Raw genomic sequence first — 21,557 nt, 5'->3', positions numbered from 1 at the left:
AATCCTACCAGAAAACAGAAAAGAATTGGGAATGCTGGAGACATTTAACAGGCATTGCTGCGATGGTTTGCTTAAGCTAGAAGTCGACAACTTCCAATCAGTAGGCCTCTGCTGATGGAGAAAGCAGCACAGCTATCCGAAGAACTGGGCATAGAAGACTTCAAAGCAACAAAAGGATGGCTAGAGAGGTTGAAAGTTCGAAAAGGTATAAAATTTAAGAAGCAGCATGGTGAAAAACAAGACCCGGATGAGTTTGGTGCAGAAAGATGGGTCATGGAAGTGTTGTCATTGGTGGATATGAGCCATGCGGCGTTTTGACGCCAATGAGACGGGCCTATACTGGCGTGCCATCCCTGATAGAACATTGGCTTACAAACACAGTGAAACTGTTGGCTTCAAGGTGCCAAAAGAACGATTGACATTGCTGCTCATTTGCAATATGGACGGTAGTGAAAAGCTTGAGCCACTGGTGATTGGGAAGAATCGAAATCCTCGTTGCTTCAAAAACATTAAACGCCTGCCTGTTGAATATGAAAGCAACAAAAACACATGGATGACAGTGACACTGTGAAATGAATGGTTGCAATCTAATGAGAAGGCGTAGGAGGCACATTGTAATGTTGTGTGATAACTGTGCAGTGCACAGCAATGGCATAAGACTAACCAGCATCAAACTAGTGTTTCCTCCGCCAAACATGACATCTTTGATCCAACCAATGGACCAGGGCATAATCGCCAACTTCAAAAGTCATTACAGGTCGCTCGTCTTAAGATATGTGATGGGAGTGATTGATGCAAGCATTGAATCCAGCCCCTAAACTGCTGAGCTCACGAGAAAAATGACGGTGCTTGACTCTATTCACATGGTACAGGAGGCGTGGAGTCGAGTCTCATCAACAATGATTTCAAATAGCTATTGACATGCAAGCTTCATTCACGCATCTGATGAGACAGCTGAAGCTGACACCTTGTCCATTGAACTCCCAGTTGGATTCTCGCCACAAGAGTTTGAGCTGTATGTCGCTGTTGACAACGATGTGCCCACATCATCTGACAGCACTAATTCTGATATTTGTACAGTCATAAAGGACACTGCAGACAACCAAGAGTCTGAGGACTTAGATACTGCTGTGGTCATCACGACTAATGAAACACCTGCAGAGATCGTTTCCTTCTCGGACGATCTGAAGTCCCTACACATGCTGCAATGTTATCTGGAGATACATGGATGTCATGACTATGGACAGTTTTACAGCATCAGTAGTCAGATACACAGCCTGAATCGTGCAATCTGCATGCAGAAAACAATGACTGATTATTTCAGTAGAATGTTGGTTTAAAAAAAGGTTTACAGTGTATTGCATTAGACGGAACAGTGCTGTTTCTGTACTGAACCGTGTTAAATTGTATTTGGTGTGTTTTTTGCTGAATAAAAGTTTTTATTGCATTTGACTACAGCGTACTGTGATTTTTCATGACTAAAAAGTGGTGCTACGATTAAGCACACTCCATTTAAGCGTGCATGGCAGTCCGGTCCAGAGGCCTTGCACTTAAATGGAGTCGACTGTACCTTGAACTATAGAAGGGCACTTTTATTGGCATAATTATCAGAACAAAACCAATAAATATCTAGGAAAACACAGCTGTGTAAATAACCACACAAAAAAGAAGAAAAAAAATGCACTGTGAATAAGCTCTGCAGATATCTCAGTCATGCATACCAAAAAGTAATAATTTTATTTTTTTATTTATTTAAAAAATTTCTATACTATTTAAAACTAAATGGTTTACAGAATTACATACATAATTTAAAACAAAATCATCATAACAGACATACAAATAATCCTTAAAAATCATATTTACAAACTAAAACCATGTTAAAAAAAGATTGTGAACAGTTTATCAGCTTTGCCAGAGAGGGCAATTATTGACTAGAAAAAGGCATCTACAAATAGTTTGTCTTGTAGTTTCCTAAACGTGCCCGTTTCACGGCAATTTCGTATTTGGCCCACAAGGGAGTTTCATATTTTAACTCCTGCACAGCAGAAAGTCATTTTACCAATCTCAACAAGCCTTGGGTTCACATTCGTCTTCAATAAAGCTAGATTTTCAGAACATAATGATTTGTTTGGTGTATAACTGAACATGTTAGTTTTAAACAATTCTGGAATGTTTCCATACAAGAATTGATAGCAGATCATTACTGTTTTATATTGTATTCTGAAGGCGACTGGTAGCCAATGCAATTGCTGTAGATATGGCGATGTGATCATATTTAGACAGTCCCATAATCAGTCTTTCCGCTGCGTTTTGTATAACCTGCAATGACTTACTCCTTGCTTTTGTTATTCCAAGGTACAGGGCATTACAATAATCAAGTTTCGACAGAACCATAGCCTGAACTACAGTACGAAAATCATATGGTGCAGCATTGGTTTCAATCTATGTAACAAATGCATTTGTGCAAAACATGCTTGTACAGTTTTAATTACTTGCAACTTCATTGTGAGGCCAGAATCAAGCCTAACACCTAAGACAGTCATAAACTCATGTACAGGAAGAAAATCATCAATGACTTTCACTTCTTTATGCCACTTTGATCCTGTTTTCCTACAAACATTATTTCGGTTTTATCTACATTTAATTTCAAGCCTTGATCTCCCATCTACTCCTCAATTTTGCACATATATTGACTCAGATTTTCAAAATTATAAAAACAAAACTGTGGAGAAAAACAAACCTCATACACAGACCCGACTTAGTGCAGGAAGAGGCGTTCGGAGCACACAGCGAGTGATTTCCTGCACTCACCGGCGCTCCAGCTGCTCTCTCCAGTCTCCCCCATTAAAACCGTATTCGTGGTTTTTCAAGATTTGTGGGGGTTCCTGGAACCGGAACCCCCGCAAATATCAGGGGAGTACTGTAGTTTCTTTGTGGACATTTACAAAACTACTATGTGGTCTACTCCACATATTTTCTTGAAGAATTACTGCATAAGCAATGATTTCAGAGCTGATGGTCGATTTGGACAATCTATCCTTCAAAACCTTATCTTTTCTCCACCCAAGGGAATACATGGGTTGCACTGCAGCTGTATGGTGTATACTAGCAATCCTCAGCTAGGAAGTCGCCAAGTGTGTCTGCATTATCCTATGCTTACCTATAACAGAGGTTCTCTGTGGACAACAGAACAATTCAGACACACCTCCTCCTCCGCCTTCCTCTCAAAAAAAATTCTGGAATAGTACAAGATGATTTGCTTTCCACAATCTGTGAAAACTATCCCATACTTCCTCATGCTGAATCCTTTTTTGAGATCAATTTTTATTTGCAGTGCCTACAACTTATTGTCCTACAGCTGTACACCAAACTAAGGAGAGTGCTGACATCACCAAGGTAGGCAGGAGTTCACACTATCAAGATAGAAAGTTGGTTACCTTATCCTTAGGTTGCTTGACAGGAATCACTCTCAGTCTGCATTATCCTGTTGTCCACAGAGAACACCTGTTATAGGTGAGCAACTTCTCTTTTTCATTGATTGTCACTGCAAAGAAAAAATAGTGTTTGCAGAAGAGATTTCAATAGGTGAAATGTAATGTAACAGTTTAAAGTGATGTTTCACTGCATTCATACAGCCCTATCATTGTGCGAAGCTAGTCATTTTAGTGGGACTTCAGCTGACAGTCAGAGTAAGAGTTCCTCATTATGGCAGGATATAAACCGAGATTTTTGGACCAAACAAATGGCCCAAAAATGGGATTCTCAGTTTATATTCAAGCTGCCTTTGGATGATGGTGCTTTTTTTTTCCTCCCCACCCGATGACCAGCACTGCTATCCCCACAGATGACTATTGCTATCTCCTCCTCCTCTTCCCCCCCCCCCAAGTCCAGCACTCTTCTCCTCCACTGCCCACTCCCCCCTGCCCCAGACCAACATCTCACTTACAATCCCGATGCTCTGGAAGCTGATACCAACGCTCTGTGCTGGGGTGAAGGGCCTTGAGCATCTGTGCATGCTCAAGGCCTGCTGGCTCCCGCCCTCTCCAGGATTCTCAAAGGAAGTCCAGTAAGCCTTGAGCAGATGCTCAAGGCCCTTCAACAGCCCAGCTCAGAGCGCCGGTGTCGGATTCCGGAGCATCAGGACTGTAAGTGAGATGTTGGTCTGGGGCAGGGAGGAGTGGGTAGTGGAGGATAGGAGTACCTAAGACGGTGGTCTCCTCTGTACTTTTCTTTTGCTGCTGTCCACCCCCTTCTGAAGCAACTTCTGTTGCCACTTAGGTGCACCCCAGGAAAGGAACAGTGCAGGGGAGGCCACAGGCAACAAGAGGAAGGAGATGGTGGCACATTCCAAAAATTTCTAACCTCTGTTTATATTCGAGTCAACCTTTTTTCCTCCTTTTTTGGTGGGGAAAAAGGTTATCTCTGTTTATATTCGAGTATATATAGTACTTATATAAAATGCTAATGTGGTATATGATGCATTTTCTAATACTATTAAATGTCTACAAAACTTACAAAATATACTCCTTTATTTGTTTTAATTGGTTGCCAGTTGAGTTTAGAATTGGTTTTAAAATTCCTTTATACTACTAATAGACTTTTGAGACCTTTATGAATAATGGTGATACCACATCCATTTAGTGCCTGATGGATTTCAATGCAAGAATGTGATGTGTTGTTTTTCTGTTAGTTTTTTTTATTTTTTCTTGGATGGCACCAGTTCTGAGTAGTCCCATCCCTTTTATCATTTTTGTCTCCCTCATCTGTACCTTTTCTAATTCCACTATATCTTTTTTGAGATACGGCAACCAGAACTGCACACAGTATTCAAGGTGTGGCCGTACCATAGAACGATACAAGGGCATTATAACATTTTCATCTTTGTTTTCCATTCCTTTCCTGATAATTCCTAACATTCTATTTGCTTTCATAGCAGCCGCTATACATTGAGCTGAGAGTTTCGATGTATCCTCAACAATGACACCTAGATCCTTGTTCTGGGCAGTGACTCCTAACACAGAACCCAGCATCACATAGCTATAGTTCGGGTTCCTCTTTCCCAAAAGCATCACTTTGTTCTTGCTCATATTAAACATCATCTGCCCTTTTGATGCCCAGTCTTCCAGTCTCACAAGGTCCTCTTGCAATTTTTCACAATCCTCTTGCGATTTAACAACTTCAAACAACTTTGTGTCATCAGCAAATTTAATTCTTACTAGTTATTCTCATCTCTAGGTCATTAATAAATATGTTAAAAAGCAGTAGGCCCTACATAGACCCCTGCGGAACCCCATTATTTACCCTTCTCCATTGATAATATTGACCAGTTAAACTCACTCTCTCTTTTCTGTCTTTCAACCAGTTCTCAGTCCATAATTTCAAATGTATCTTTATAAATGTTAAAAAAACCTTTGCCTGATTTATTTTGAAGTGCACAGCATCTAGTCCCTAGTATAGCATTCCCTCCAAAGGGACCTCATGGAAAGCAGCTGAGGGAATTCCCTCCCTAAGTATCATCTGTATTGCTTGAATGCTGAATTCCCTCTGCTGCTACCTTTTGAGAGAACTTCATATCTTGAAAAGATTAGGATGCTCTGCCTTTGGTGTTATAGGAAAGTGTTTTTAACTTTTGTTTCTAACTTTTTTTTAACAATAGATTATCTAATTGCTTAAAGACTGGATAGGGAGAATTGACACATCCTGATGTTCGACCATGTTGCTTCACACATTTCCTTGCTTTGACTTCATATTATATATGTTCATTTATTTCCACACTGATTTTTCGTTACTATGATTTTGATGCTTTGGTATATGTTTAACCAGCATTTGAAGAAGTCTAAGAACACAATTGGATATTCAGGAGTAAAGTATTTTGTTTTTGTTTTTTAAATATTATTTGATTAGTTGCTGCAATAATGATTTTTCAGAAATGGAAAAACCTTTTCACCATTGCACCCCTTCCCTTCTAGGAAATACACAGCCATCTCATCTCAGGAGAAGCGGCAGAGTTACAAAAGTGACTTCAATGCTGAATATAATGAGTACAGAGACTTGCACGCCAGGATAGAGAGGATAACACGGCGGTTTACGCAGTTAGACTCACAGCTGAAACAGCTTCCCCAGGGCACAGAGGAGTATAAAGTATGTTATACAGGCAAAGGAGCATATAATGTGTGGTTTTGAAGAGGGCAGCAAAGGCCTTATCCAAGCAACTAGGTTTTGAACTTCAGGAGGGCAAACAACTTTAAAGACCTGTTCTGGCTGAAGAGGAGCTGGACTTGTATAAAAAAACTTTAATATGTATGTAAATTTGTAACCGGTTCTGAGCTCCCCTGGGAGGACGGGATATAAAACCAACCTAATTAATTAATTAATTTGGCATAGGAGAAAACAGCTTTACTTACACTTGATCAGTTGGATTCTTTTAGTGCACTACTCAACTGTCTCCTGGAAGTACAACCAGTAAAATTTTCAGGATCACCATAACGAATATGTGTATGAGAATCTACACGTACTACAAATCTCTGGCATGCATATCCATTGTGGTAATCTGAAATCTGACTATCTAGGTGAACCTCCAAATAACAGTGGAGAAAAACTGTCTTAATGCAGTGGTAAGGAAATGTTTGACCTTGTCTTTCTTTCCTGGGCCTTGAATGTCTCCAACAGGCCATGTTTTCAAGATACCCTTAATATCAGTGTGAGAGATTTGCATGCCTACTACCTCTGTTGTATGCAAACCTTCCATAAATATTCATTAGTGGTATCCTGAAAAAGTGATCTGTTGGTGGTCCTTAAGAACTAGGCTATATCCTGAAATCTTTTCATATCAATGCTATTATGAAGCCATATAATGTCTGCTCACACTTTGCGGCATCATATGTAAAGGTAAGAGAATACTTCCTTGAATATAACTACCAAAAACTTTTTTGTATAAGTGTTTTTTTTATTTTTATATTTTTGTATGGACCTTCAGAATGTAGCTGGACCATATATTGTACCCAGCTACCTCATGTCTTCGTCAGTCCGCTTATTATTTATTTATTTCTAACAAAACTGTAAAATTAGCCCTTAGCTTCAAAAATTCATACTGGTTTTCATTCAGATTTCATATATGTTCTATCGCTTTGATTCCAATTTTTTTCATTGCATATAGTTCATTTCTTTATCACTGGTTTAACAATATTTAATTAGCTACTTAGCTTTGAGGTTAGGTCTTGAATTTCATCAATGTCACCTCTCCCGACATGCATGTTTCAAACAGAAATTTTTTTCAGGGTCGAGGGGAACTGAAAAAAGTAAATAATTCATGTTTCAACTCTCTTATCAGTCAATTGCTTCTTAAAACCATTTCAATAAAACTCCACTGAAAATCGCAGTGGGTCCTCAATTTATCACAGAGGCAGGTGAACCTTTATAAAGCAGTTAAGCGCGTCATAATTTTCATCAGAATGTTCATCCAATACAGTATGCCATAACATAGACAATGTCAGCTTATGGCTGATGGAATCACATTATAGATAGAGACAAAGATTTACAAGAGCTTCATCTCTTACCGATCGAGGGAGCAGTCTTCAGTTTCAAACATGGCTGCGGCCTGCTTTATATCAGCTGAGTTCCCCACGTTTGTGCGTGTGACGTCTCTCCTTATGCTTTTACAAGGGGGTCAACCTATCTTTAGGCAATTAAAAAACAATGCCGGAAGTTGTTATATAACAGAAGAGGATCAAATTATAGAGAGCCATTCTATTTCTTCGTTGAGTCTTTCTGGCTCCAACGATTTCAACTGATATATCCATCTTTGTTCCTTCATTGCTAAAGCTTTTTTTTTATATTCTCACCCTCCCACCTAACAGATATTGAATCGATGATCTGCCATCTTATTTCAGAACATATATGGTTCATTAGCTGCCAGTGCTTAACTAACAGAGCTGTATCACGATCTGTTCGCACCCTTGATTTGTGTTCATTTAAGCCAGGGGTGTCCAACCCACGGCCCACTGCCTGCATGCGGCCCCGCAAGGAGTTTCGTGTGGCCCAAGCTTCTTCCTCCCTCCCTTCTGTGCCTCCTTCCAGCAGGTATTTAGTTTTCTGCCCAGATCCTCGCGATGATTTGCGGCTACTTTAAAAAGCCTTCTCACATTCCCTTACCTCTCCCTTCTTTGTCTCCCGGTGAGTGTTTATTTTAAAGTTGGCTCCCTTGCTGCAATCCTCTGCATGCGGCGTTGACACCTCGTGCACGATCTACGGCTGTGTGAGAAGCATTCCTCTGACGTCATGACATCAGAGAGGCGGCTTTGGAAGCAGCCGTGAATCGTGCGCGAAGAGCCGACGCCGCATGCGGAGGGCTGCATCAAGGGAGCCAACCTTAAAATAACACTTCCCAGGAGACAGAGAAGTAAGGGAATGTGAGAAGGCTTTTTGAAGCAACCGCAAATCGCTCGAGCCGACGACTCACGCGGAGGACTGCAGCAAGGGAGCAGGCCATAAAGTAAACAGTCGCTGGAAGGCAAAGAAGGAAGCCGCCGATCGCATGAGGATCCAGCAACCACCGCCTGCAGCTTTGACCAGAAAATTATTGCATCAAGGGAGCTGGCCAGAAGGTAAATACTCATCGGAGGGAGGCACAGAAGGGAGGGAGGGGGCATGAACTTGGGACATAGAATGAAGGGAAGGAGGTAGGGGAGCATGGCCATAGGATGGAAGAATGGAGGGAGCGAGGGAATAGAAATTGAGAATTGGGTGTCAGAGAGGGAAAAAGAGATGGTGGGGAGATGAAGAAAGAGGAGAATTGTTGGGCATAGGGAGGGGGAGAGAATTATTGGGGGAAGGGGTAAAACGCGGCCCTCACGGACCTCTAGCTACCAAAGTAGCCTGGAGGTTAGGGTAGCTGTCTTGGGCCCTGCTGATCTGTGTTCAAGAACTACTACTACTAGTAAATATTTCTATAGCGCTACCAGATGCACGCAGCACTGCACAGTCACAAAGAGTAAGAAAACAGTCCCTGCTCAAAAGAGCTTACAATCTAAACAGGCAAGACAGACAAACAGGATTTCATGGATACAGTTAAGGGGAAGGGTTATTCAGTTGGTTGGGTTGGAGGGCAGAGGAGTAGGGTTAAGGATTGAAAGTCTGCTTTTAAACAAGGGAAGGGTAGGGGCTTGACATAGGGGGCAAATTTAATTATTATTAAGACCGTCAGCACAGATTTACAGCGGTAGAATGAGGGGCTAAAACACGGACCTGCAGACATGAAATCTGAAATCTCAGCTGTCAATAAATGAAGTTAAGGTCCGTGAGGTCTGCATTTTACCCCTTCCAAATTATTGAACATGGTGGTGGGAGAGGAGTGAGGTAAAGATACATGGGAAAGAGAGATGAGAGGCAGTAATGTTGGATGTGGTGGGAACAGTAGGATGGATGGAAAGGGATGCAAGAGGGGCCTCAAGGATGTGGAGAAGGTGGGAAGAATACTAGGATCAGAGTTACATACAAATTCAACTTAAGAATGGTTTAAAAAATGGAAACCGTTCCTAACCCAGGGAAGGCCTGTACTGTGCATGTGTGGTCGGTGATTTGGGCCTGAGTGAGGGGCAATCAAGAATAATTTTACATTTAGAATGGCTAATCTTAAAGTGGACCAGTATCCTGACTTTTAAATATTGCTTTACATTCCTCTTTCTGCATCATGCTGAATTGGCATCCAAGGTGTGATTTGTGACGGGGCAGTTCTGCAGGTGAGGGGTAGATGGGTTTCAGTGAGATTAAGGTTTTTTTTTTTTTACAAATTTGTAAGTAACAGCGGCCTATGATATATTCAGTAACATGGAGCCATCATCATGTTGACCCTAAGCATGTTAATGAATATCTCATTGAAAGAAATCTACTCCTCACCTGCAGAACTGCCCCATCACAATCAGCTGCAGGAGATTTTTTTTTATTATAAATAACTTTTTTGCTCTTTATTGGATGTTAAGTTCACCAAGGCTCTCCAAACTCAGCTCTCACATCCTCTTCAAATCTCAATAAATTATGAGTGAGCTACGAAGGGTCGTGGAAGTGACTGAATCTGATTTTTGGAACCTCTGCTATGTGCAATTAATGACAAGTGAGGACCCACTCAACACAGCAGTGTAATTAAAAACTTCCCAGTTAAAGGAAAACCAAAAGCAGCAAGTAAATTTTCTGGCATTGGAGCTAAGATGTACAGATGGAAAGAGACAGAAAGATGGGTGGTTGATTTTCCACATTTTGAATGGCTGCAGACTGAGAAGGAAAAGTAATTTTTTAATAACATGAAATTGCCAATTGACTTGCACCTCAATTATGTATGTTATATCTGTTTTTAAAGGAGACATTACTTAAAAAAAAAAAAAAAAAGTAAAAAATATCAAAAACAATTTTAAATGGACACTGTGGAGAGGAACCCAAAAAAGCAGTAATACCCTGACTGAGCAATCCTGTCAGCGGAACATGTGGAGGGTTGCTCAGTCAGGGTAAGTATTACTGCTTTTTTGGGTTCCTCTCCACAGTGTTCCTTTAATGAGGGTTTATTATTCGATATTTACATCTTCTTTATTAGTAATTGCAAATTTAGGACCTGCTCGGCCTTTTTTTTGTTCATCAGCTAGTGTTAGTGTTTGTGTGGCCCCAGACAAATTTTTTTCTTCCAATGCGGCCCAGGGAAACCAAAAGGTTGGACACCCCTGATTTAGGCGAATCTTAATAGAGCAGATAGTTTGCCCCACATATATTTTATCATAGGGGCATTGTATAAGATAGATTACATATATGGAGTCACAGATTGTCATAGAAGAAGAAAAATAGTTTCTCCCTGTAGTTGGGTGTTTCCAACAGCCCCCTGTCATATTGAGCACACACCACTGACATCTTCCACATGTGTTGTGTGCACCCCCAGTGATCATATTAGCCCACTCATTATGTTTCACCATTTCACCTATATTTTTAGTGCGTTTGTAAGAAAACAGCAACATCTCCGGAAATTCAGCTAATTCCATCTATGGCTATTCGTATTATCGTATTGACTCAATGAAGAAATAGAATGACTATAATTTGATCCTCTTCTGTTATGTAACAACTTCCGGCATTGTTTTTTAGTTGCCTAGAGATAGGTTGACCCCCTTGTAAAAGCATAGGAGAGACGTCACACGCACAAACGTGGGGAACTCAGCTGATATAAAGCAGGCCGCAGCCATGTTTGAAACAGAAGACTGATCCCTCGATCGGTAAGAGATGAAGCTCTTGTAAATCTTTGTCTCTATCTATAATGTGATTCCATCAGCCATAAGCTGACATTGTCTATGTTATGGTATACTGTATTGGATGAACATTCTGATGAAAATTATGACGCGCTTAACTGCTTTATAAAGGTTCACCTGCCTCTGTGATAAATTGAGGACCCACTGCGATTTTCAGTGGAGTTTTATTGAAATGGTTTTAAGAAGCAATTGACTGATAAGAGAGTTGAAACATGAATTATTTACTTTTTTCTGTTCCCCTCGACCCTGAAAAAAATTTCTGTTTGAAACATGCATGTCGGGAGAGGTGACATTGATGAAATTCAAAGAGCTAACCTCAAAGCTAAGTAGCTAATTAAATATGGTTAAACCAGTGATAAAGAAATGAACTATATGCAATGAAAAAAATTGGAATCAAAGCGATAGAACATATATGAAATCTGAATGAAAACCAGTATGAATTTTTGAAGGTAAGGGCTGATTTTACAGTTTTGTTAGAAATAAATAAATAATAAGCGGACTGACGAAGACATGAAGTAGCTGGGTACAATATATGGTCCAGCTACATTCTGAAGGTCCATACAAAAATATAAAAATAAAAAAAACACTTATACAAAAAAGTTTTTGGTAGTTATATTCAAGGAAGTATTCTCTTACCTTTACATATGATGCCGCAAAATGTGAGCAGACATTATATGGCTTCATAATAGCATTGCTATGAAAAGATTTCAGGATATAGTTGGTGTTTTATATATATGATTAAGCTACCAACACCAACATTTTGGCAATACTTTTGAGCGACCTTAAGAACTAGGAACAAAAGGGAAGAAAATGGAAGTATGTGTCTCTTCTTTCACTCCATTCTCTAGAACAGTGGTTCTTAAATCTGTCCTAGGGGACCACTCAGTTGGATTTTCAAGATATCCCTAATGAATATGCATCTAACTCCACAGGGAAGCTATTATACTCAAGACTAGCAGTTTAACATTCAAATATTTTATTAAACTATTGGTTTACCACCTTGTTACAGATAATACTTTCACAATCATTATAAAATTACTTAAATAACCATATACACAAAATTACACAAGAGAGACCAAATATTCACACACTAAACACTACACTATTCATTACATCCTCAATCCTGCAGTTGTCCTTATTCATCATATCATTAGTTCCGTTTTCCAAAACTAGTTCATTAACACCAGATCCCACGTTGCTCTTTAAACGATCATTGAATGTTCCATAATCTCATAAAGATTCTTCTACACATAATATGTAGTGTAGCCCAACACCAAGCTGCGTTTCACTGTTACGCATCTTCCGGAGCTATGTCTGTAAGGACTCCCAGTGTCATCTAAACATTCATATAAACCAGTGGTCTCAAACTCGTGGCCCACGGGCTGCATGCGGCCCGCCAGGTACTATTTTGGGGCCTTCAGTATTATCAAGAATGATTCTTTATGGAAAACTTGTGCCTTAAGTGTTTGTGGTCACTGTAACCTCACGCAAGTGTTTTCCTGCGTCTGTAAGCAATTGTGAGATGGAGTGCAATCCCGTGCAGATGAAGGAAAGTGCTTGCGTGATGTTAGAGCAGTGAGGTGAGCAACGTTCCAGAACATAAGGTAACCATTGGAGGCAGTGCAGCTTGCGCATGTGTCCAGTGCTAGAAGAGATGAGAGCTGAAGGTGGTTGCAGACACAACCGCCAGTCACTTAAGGCACAAGTTTTCCATAAAGAATCATTCTTTATAATATCGAGGGCCTCAAAATAGTTGGTCCAAAATTTTGTCTCTTGCACTTGATACTTTGATAGTTTTTCACTTTCTGCATGTTGCACTGCTTTCAGCTGTATGTAGCTGAAATTATCAGAAGCAATTAAGGAAAGATGTTTATAAACTATAACAAATTTTACCTCGTGCAAAGTTGTCATTTCTTTAATAAGACATTAACTATTTTTTCTACTGCCCTCCAAGTACCTACAAATCCATAATGTGGCCCTGCAAAGGGTTTGAGTTTGGAGACCGCTGATATAAACGTATCACAAAATAACTATAACCATCCATGCTTGCCTCCTCTATTATATGCAGATCTGCTTCATGCATATTCATTAGGGATATCTTAAAAACCCGACTGGCATAGAGTCCCCCAGGACACGTTTAAGAACCACTGCTCTGGAACATGTGCATTACTGTGAATTTTATTTTTGAGTTGTCACCTCACCTCAGAACCTATCTTTGCTACAGCTTTGGTTCTTTGAGCATTCATTGGCAGCTCTTTTATGGGCTTAATTACATATTTATTTGGAATTCTTCCACCTCCCATGTGATTAGGCATTGCAGTGACAATCCATGGCTTAGGAATTAAACTGTCTCCCTCTGGAACTCAGGATGTATACATCCCAAGCCCAGCTGCTGATAATTAGAATGACTGTTGGGGTCTCTGAATGCTGCCGTAATGTTCGTACTTTGTACAAAAGCCATGCTTGCTCTTTGAACTGTGGTGTCTCTCACAGTAGCACACAGTACTGGACTAGCCCTTAATTTTCTCTTAAGTGTTTGATCTAAAACTCTTGTGTTTCATAACAGTTGTAGTTTCCTTCACACGCTTAAGAAAAAGGTAATGAGTCTGGAAGCTCACTTCATGATGTTTCCACATTGATATCCAGGAGTCCATAGAAAAATTGTTCTCAAAGATGTATGTGTACTTGGACTCCCTTCCATGTACTGCACAAGTCGCCTGATCTTTTAAAATATATAATTTTATTTTTCTAAACAGACGATCCACGATCAAATTTTACAGGAGTATCGAAAAATTAAAAAGGTGAGTAAGGTCCCTGGCAAATAAGAGCCAGCCAAATGAGCATACTAGACAAAGTGGGCAGCAGTGGCGTAGTAAAGGGGGGGTGGCTTCTCTTCTCTCTGCCCCCCCCCCCCCATACCTCTTTGGCTGTTCACCGGTGTGAGCAGCATCTCCAACCTGCTGTTTGCACCAGCCTCAGTTTTCCCTCTGAAGTCACTTCCTGATCATGGGACCAGAAAGTGACATCAGAAGGAGAGCTGAGGCCAGCACGAGCAGCATGTTGGATTTGATGCTCACACTGGTGAACAGTTAAAGAGGTACAGAGAGGAAGGGTGGGGGAGCAGGGAAGAGGGCAGGGCACCACCACCCCGGGCACCTCCTACCTTTGGTGCATCACTGGTTGGCAGTCTACCAGTCAATATGGATTACTGGATTTTATTCTGCCTTTTCTGAACACACAAGGTAGTTAAATGAGTAACTGTGTCAAATATAAGAATTGGATAGTAGAGCAGCCTACCACAGGGAAGATAATGCTTCTGTGTAGCTGCATTCTTTTAAAATAAATGCTCTTCGTTTTAAGTTATGGCATAAAAACACTTAGGGCTCCTTTTACAAAGGTGCGTTAGGGCCTTAACACGCGGAATAGCGTGCGCGCTAGCCACTACTGCCTCCCCTTGAGCAGGTGGTAGTTTTTCGGGTAGTGCACAATATAGGGCGTGCTAATCCAGTGCGTGTGCTAAAAACGCTAGCACACCTTTCTAAAAGGAGCCCTTAGTACTGAGTGTGGAAATTCATTCCTAGTAGTCTTAAATACTCCCTGTGTTCATAGAACAGTGTACAACATGTTTTCAGTATGATGGCCCTTATCAGGGGCACAAACCTAGATTGCAAAGTGATTTATCCAAAGTTGCACAGTAAGTGGGATGGAAGGATTGCTAGGTCTAATTTAATCACTAGCCTGTGATAGCAAAGGATATCTTAAATTAGCTTTTTCTTTTTCTTCTGAATATCTAGACTAATCCCAACTACAGTCAAGAAAGGAATCGCTGTGAATTTCTGCACAACAAACTGGCTCATATAAAGAAGTTAATAGCAGAGTATGACCAGCATCAGTTCCAGACTTTGCACTAACATCTGCACCGGACTTGACCTTTCAGTACTGCCATACACATCTTTTTTTCCTGCCCCCCCCCCCCCAAAGACAAGCACTAAATATATGCAGTTCAAAAAAGCAAGAAATTGTGTATCATGTGGATATCCATTATTTAACATTTATTTTTAATTAACTGAACCAGGTAGTGAAATGTGCACTTGATCGCCTTTCTCTTATTTTTCCCCTTGTTTTGTGTAAAGTATATGGGGAAAAGAGAAAATGAATTTCTCTTGAGAGTCAATACTGTTGCATTTTTATCCATTGATTTACAGTTAATGTAATCAAGATAGTGACACTGATTTAAAAAAAACAACAAAAAAAATCCCTCTGTCCCACCTCCCAAAGATAAGGAATATTTGTTTTCATGGGACAATGTGGGCATGAAAAAGATCACAGAAAAAAATCTGTGTATCTGGTTGAGATGTATCTTGAACTGGAAGGTCACTACTACACTTCATTCATCGATGTGATTCTTGTGGCTGCTTGATATGCAAAGGCTTCTATACCATGGTAAAAATTCACGTAATGTTATCTGTAGTACTGATGTTCAGTTGCCCCTTTTGCCAGTGCCTGCTTGTGATATGTTGATATGGAGGGACTTTGTTAGGAGGAACCCAGTCAGACTTTGTGGTCTTTAAACTTTCTTTTTTGGTGGAGAGAAGAGAAAAAACATCACCATTTAAGAGGCTCCCTGATTTCAAGTGCTGTATGTGCATACTGTGAGTATGTATATTAACATAGTAGTACTTCACTTCAGGGAGCTGTAGCCAAGTTATTTTGTGAGTTAATACTGTTTTGGATACTGGTCAGGTGAAATAAAACTACGGTCATCTGACCTGAAATATCTCCCTTGTTTCAAGTATAGGGAAGTGTGACAGGGATAGGCAGATGCTCGAGAAAAGTGTGTCCCTCCCTCTCATGTGACGGGATGTATCTATATATATATATTTTTTTTTTTTTTAAGGCTATCTTTTGGCATCTGCACATTTCTGACATGTAATGAGAATCAACTGGCATGCTTCAGTGACTGGAAGTCAGTATTTCTGATAACATCGTGGGCTCCCTCATGTTGAAATTCAGGCATAATGTATACTCAACCTCCTCCCATTTACAGCCTGCTTTCAAGTACCCAGGAAAGAATTTTGTATATTGATTACACATTACCGTGTGTATATCACACATGTATTGCCATGGAGGTGAATAGATGAAAATATTGACTGGATATTATGTTGAAGATAACTGTTCTTTACCAAAGACCAACTTTTATTTTCCACTTATTGACTCCATTTGTCTGTGCACTTGATTTTTTTAAAAAAGAAATAGTTTGTCATCATTTTGAGACTTGTCCCATTAGAATCCAGTTATTCGTTTTACATTGGTCATGTGACTGAGTAAAGGGAGGCAGAGCTAATACATTTAAGTTGTCCTGTTTGTATATTACATGGAGCAAGTCCACATATTGGTACAGATGCAGTGTGTGCAGCCAGAAATAGTGAGACCACTAACTTGTCTAAGCCTATACTATTTATGCAGAGACTTCATATTTTTTTACATTAATGCAGCCACATTTAAAATTTTTTAACATGATCCTACCATTCCTTTTCAGTTGAAGACTTTTAATATATTTCCTGTGTGTTAACCAAGGTGGTTCTGTTATTTATTTGGCATGCTGTTCATTCTGTCCTCAAAGTTAAATAAGTAACATGAGCTGTTCTGTACATTATTGGAAACCACCAAGGATAGCGTAAGAAATCTAGAAAAATTAAATGCTTAAAGCTTGAATGCTGATAAGATGGACAAAGGAGGTAGCATCCCAGATTTATCATGGGCTTTGAAACTATTTGCCTGAACATGCTATAGAAGTAAATGTAGGGATGATATTCATTGCCAAAAGAGTTACAGACCTAATAAAATGAATTTCAGATTTTAGTGATATCACAAAATCAAATCATGTAACCCATATTTTAAAAGTAATACCTGCTTAATATCTGCTGGCTGGTGAAGCCTATTTTCTGGCTGTTCTTATATCTTGGTAGATTGTGGCAGGATAAGAATCTCAACTAATAGCAGGGTTTATTGCAGGCTATGGGCACCTTTTTATTGAAGCCTCATAAGAACTTTCCAAAAATGATAGCACTACATGAGCTTTTTGAGACTACATTGGGTCCTTCTTTGTCAGATGTTCAGTAACTATAAGGTACAGTGAAGGATGCATGTAGGCACTTTTTTTGTTAGATGGTTTCACCTACTTTTCTACAGACTATATCATATGATTGAAAACAAACTAATGAGATGAACTGTTTATGCTGAGACAGTGCTAAAGTTATAATGGCTTTTATAAGGAAGTTGCATTCTGATTGGTTCACAACAAGCTAGAGTGATAACCAATTGGCCAGCAGCTTGAATCATTTTGCTCCATATTGTTTTACAGTACTGTACTTTTATAAGCCATCTATTTTCTCCCCTTCCCTCCCCCCCCCAAAAAAAAAAGTTGTCTTCAGGGTGACTTGTGTACATTGCTGACTTAATTTCTTGCTGCTGACTTATTGGCATAGATTTCAATGGGCATAGGAATAATGGCCATTATATCTTTTCATTTGTCCATGGTCCCCCCCCCCTTTTTTATTTATTCATTTATAGAATCCCTATCTAAAATGTACTAAGCTGGAGGCAGGTACAATAAACATGCGCATTAAAAAATAAAATATATAATTATTTATAATAAAACAAATCAATACCCCACATTGGAAAAGCCTGCTTGACAAGATACCGTGTATACTTGAATATAAGACGTTCTGAATCTAAGTCGAGGTACCCCCTTTTCCCCAAAAAAAGGAGGAGAAAAGGTTGACTTGAATATAAGCCGGGGGGGGGGGGGGGTGGGGGGCCAGGATCTGCACCCAACCCCCCTCATGCCCTGTACCCTGTCCCCCTTCTCTCCCTATATCCTTGCAGGCCTCCACTGAGCCTAAGTGATAGGCCAAGACAGGAGGGATCCCTCCAGTCTCCTGACCTGGCCAACTCTGACAATTTTTTTACCTCCCTCGTGTACCTTTTTGAATACCAGGCAGGAGTGAGCTTTCTACGCTTCTGCCCCGCACTGAGCCCCTCTCTGAATGGCTGCCTTGAGTTTTCATAGCCCAACGGTGTACCGGGCATGAGCGAGCTTTTTGTGCTCCTGCCCGGCCCTGAGCTGTTCCCTGAAAGGCTGCCACCAGTTCTCACAAGTCCTGTAAGAACTGGTGGCAGCTAAGCAACGAGTGGCAGGAGCGCAAAAAGCTCACTCCTGCCTGATACACCGCTGTACCACAAGAATTTGGAGCAGCCATTGAGAGGGGCTCAGCATGGGGCAGGAGCGCAGAAAGCTCGCTCCTGCCCAGTACACTGCTGGACCACCAGGGATTCAAAAAGATAATGCGAGGAGAGGTGGGAGGGAGGTAAAAAAAAGTTGTTAGTCAGCCGGGATAGGAGGTGGAAGGGATCCCTCCTGTCCCGGCCCAACAGGTCATACTGCAGGCCGATGGAGGCCTGCAACAAGTCCGGGAGGGGAGCAGGTGGGTGCTGACCCGAATATAAGACAAGACCCCCATTTTTGGTCCAAAAATCTCGATTTATATTCGAATATATAGAGTAACTGTTTAGTGGATTCTGAAATGCGGCCTTATCCTATTCCATATTAATGTATCTATGGAAGGCCCCCATTACAGAACAGTGGCATAGGTAGTAGCTTTACAAGCTATTCTTATTGAGGGGCAGTCTAATAACTCTTGACTAGATTTATCATTTTACAATCCAGGTCAAAGGTTATGATTGTGCTGATTTGGAAGTGTTACCTGTTTAAAGTTTCTCCAATGCTTGACTTCAGCTCAGGATGCAAGAATTTTCTTATAATCAAGTGTGCCATTTTTCATCCTGCAACCAATATATGCTTAATCATTCTGGCATAAGCATCAAGAGTTCCATTTTTCAGCAGTTCAGATGTCTGGGCACTATTTCTCAATGCAGACCTCAGGGTATACCAACCAGCCAGGCTTTCAGGATATCCACAATGAATAGGCATATGAAAGATTGTATGCATTGCTTTTATTCTCTGCAGCCATATTCATTCTGGTCTAAGGAGCAGAATCTGATATATCATGTCTGGCCCTTAGAGGGGAGGCTGGCTCAAGTGGAAGAAAATCAGTCCAGACACAGTGAACCCCAATTATGGACCACTTTGCTTTCCTGATGCTTTGTGTCCCGGACAGTCTTTCTAACCTTGGAACACCTTGTCAGAAAAGAGAAAGTGAGACTGTTGCAGTAAAGCACTGATGTTTCCTAGTTTGAGTCTATATGTGTCTCATTTTAATTCAGATTGAAAATGTGAAGAATCTCTTGCATACCCATCTATTTTGAGATCGATCCCTGTTTGGCTCATGTGTACTTCTCTTGCTTTCCTTTTATCTTTTTTGAAAAATAAATGTCTCATCTATATGTAAAGCCATAAATGTGACCGAAGAGTACTTCATCTCAAGCTGCTATCGTTTTCTTTAGAATATCATACTTATTCTCCACTCTTAGATCCCTACATGTTAAGTGTGTTGACTTGGACTCAGTTCCCCTGTATGCAAATCTCCACTGTTATTTATTATGATCAAAGAAAACTATCATACAAACATCCTTTTATCACTCGTAATGATTAAGAACTGATGATGAATCTTTGCTTCTGGAAAAGCAGTTGGTAGTTCTTATAAATCTAGTTCTTGCCAAAGATGCACACAGCCCTTTAGACCAACTTCTCCAACTCCTACTTCATTCCCACCTCTATGATCACCTGAAAATAGAGGAGAGGCTTTTATTTTTTGGGCCTAATATTTCTCCTCTCTGGTTTTCAGCACAGTCTAAACCTTTTTTTGTATAGCCCAAGAACCTTTTATTTATAACTACCTAGTAAATAATCCATGTCCATCTATCAACAGTTTCTTCTGAGCCAAGTAGTAGATATATCTTTTAGCAGTATTCACAATCTGCTATTACAGCATCCCTAACCAGGCTGAAAATCAGAAACTGGATACTGTACTCTGTTGCCTGTACTACAACATACAATGAGGCCAAGAAAATTGAGTTATATTAATGGTGTCCATTTGCAGAGCAATGCCACCCTCTGAGAGCTTGCTCCTCATTTTTCATGGAAATGGGTATATCAGGAGAAGCAGAAGAAGATATACCAAATATTGTATGTGCTATGTGATTATAGGCATGCACTTATAGCCCTTACATTTGCCTTACGTGGATTTATAGTTTAATGTTCTGTTTGCACACTTGTACTTGCAGCTTGAAAATGTATAGGCTACCTTAGGTTTCTCTGTGAAGGAAGCCATGTTTCCTAGAGATCTCACTTTTGTCATTGGAATGCTTTGGATTGTTGAATACTCATTGCTACTGTAAGGTGGGTGGAAGAGTACAAATTGTGGGAATTCATTTTTTTCACACTTCGTAAGCAAAACCTTTGTACGAAATAAAAACTCATTTTGCTGTTTGTGGACATTGTAAATAGAAAACAATAGTTTATAATGAATTCCTGTCTTGTTTTGGAGAGGTGTTATACCTAATTAAGGTGTATGTATTTAGTAAGATGTATAGTTGGGTCCAATCCTTACAGGTTTGCTATCTATGCAAAAATAACAAACTAACCTTTGATATGTCCTCAAAACTTGAGTAGCACCAAAGGGCTCTCTGCAATGTTGTGTTCAATCTAGGATTTGCCAAAAACAATTCTTTTAATACAATTCCAGCTGAAATGGGTAAATTGTCACTTTGGTTTTCATATTTGCCCATAACAGGCATCTACAAAGGATACATTTTTAAAAAATTGGACTTAAATCTCTCCTTCAATTTTCCTTTTAATAAAATCATTGTGCTGCTGCTGTTCACCATTGGTGAACCCTTAGTGGCCCCACTGGATCCAACATAAAATTCAATGAAAAGTGAACATTTCATTCATAAACTAAAAATATGTAAAATCCACCTGGGACAAAAGTGAGACTAACTGGGTAACACCAACAAAAGTGGTTTCCTCAAAACCCAAAACTAATGCTGGGAAAATGTACTCCTTTAAACTGGCACTTAATGTCTCAACTCTCTAAGACATAACAGCTTTGCCAAAGGGCTTTCCCCTTGGCTTACAGTTGGGGAAACATCCCATTGAAACTAGGTCATCATATTTGTGTTGTTTTATTGGCATTATGAAAATAGCTATTGCCAAAACCACAAGCGGTGTAGAAAGAATATGACTTTGTGTTCTATTAAACACAGATCTTTTGGAAACCTAGGGCTCCTTTTATCAAGCCGCGCTAGCGGGGGTTA

The 21,557-nt window shown here is 40.1% G+C and overlaps 1 protein-coding gene across 1 annotated transcript in view; it reads left to right on the top strand.

Annotated features, from left to right (window-relative positions):
* Nucleotides 1-15,396, top strand: part of ELL (elongation factor for RNA polymerase II) — a 176,845-nt gene extending 161,449 nt beyond the window's left edge. The window contains 3 exon segments of the mRNA XM_033954987.1: nt 5,970-6,141; nt 14,036-14,080; nt 15,074-15,396. Coding sequence (XP_033810878.1) covers nt 5,970-6,141; nt 14,036-14,080; nt 15,074-15,190 — 334 coding nt within the window. The 3' untranslated portion in view covers nt 15,191-15,396.
* The last annotated feature ends 6,161 nt before the right edge of the window (nt 15,397-21,557 follow it).

Source organism: Geotrypetes seraphini, chromosome 8, assembly GCF_902459505.1.
Source record: "Geotrypetes seraphini chromosome 8, aGeoSer1.1, whole genome shotgun sequence".
Taxonomy (NCBI): domain Eukaryota; kingdom Metazoa; phylum Chordata; class Amphibia; order Gymnophiona; family Dermophiidae; genus Geotrypetes; species Geotrypetes seraphini.
This window is presented reverse-complemented; position numbering and strand designations above follow the sequence as displayed.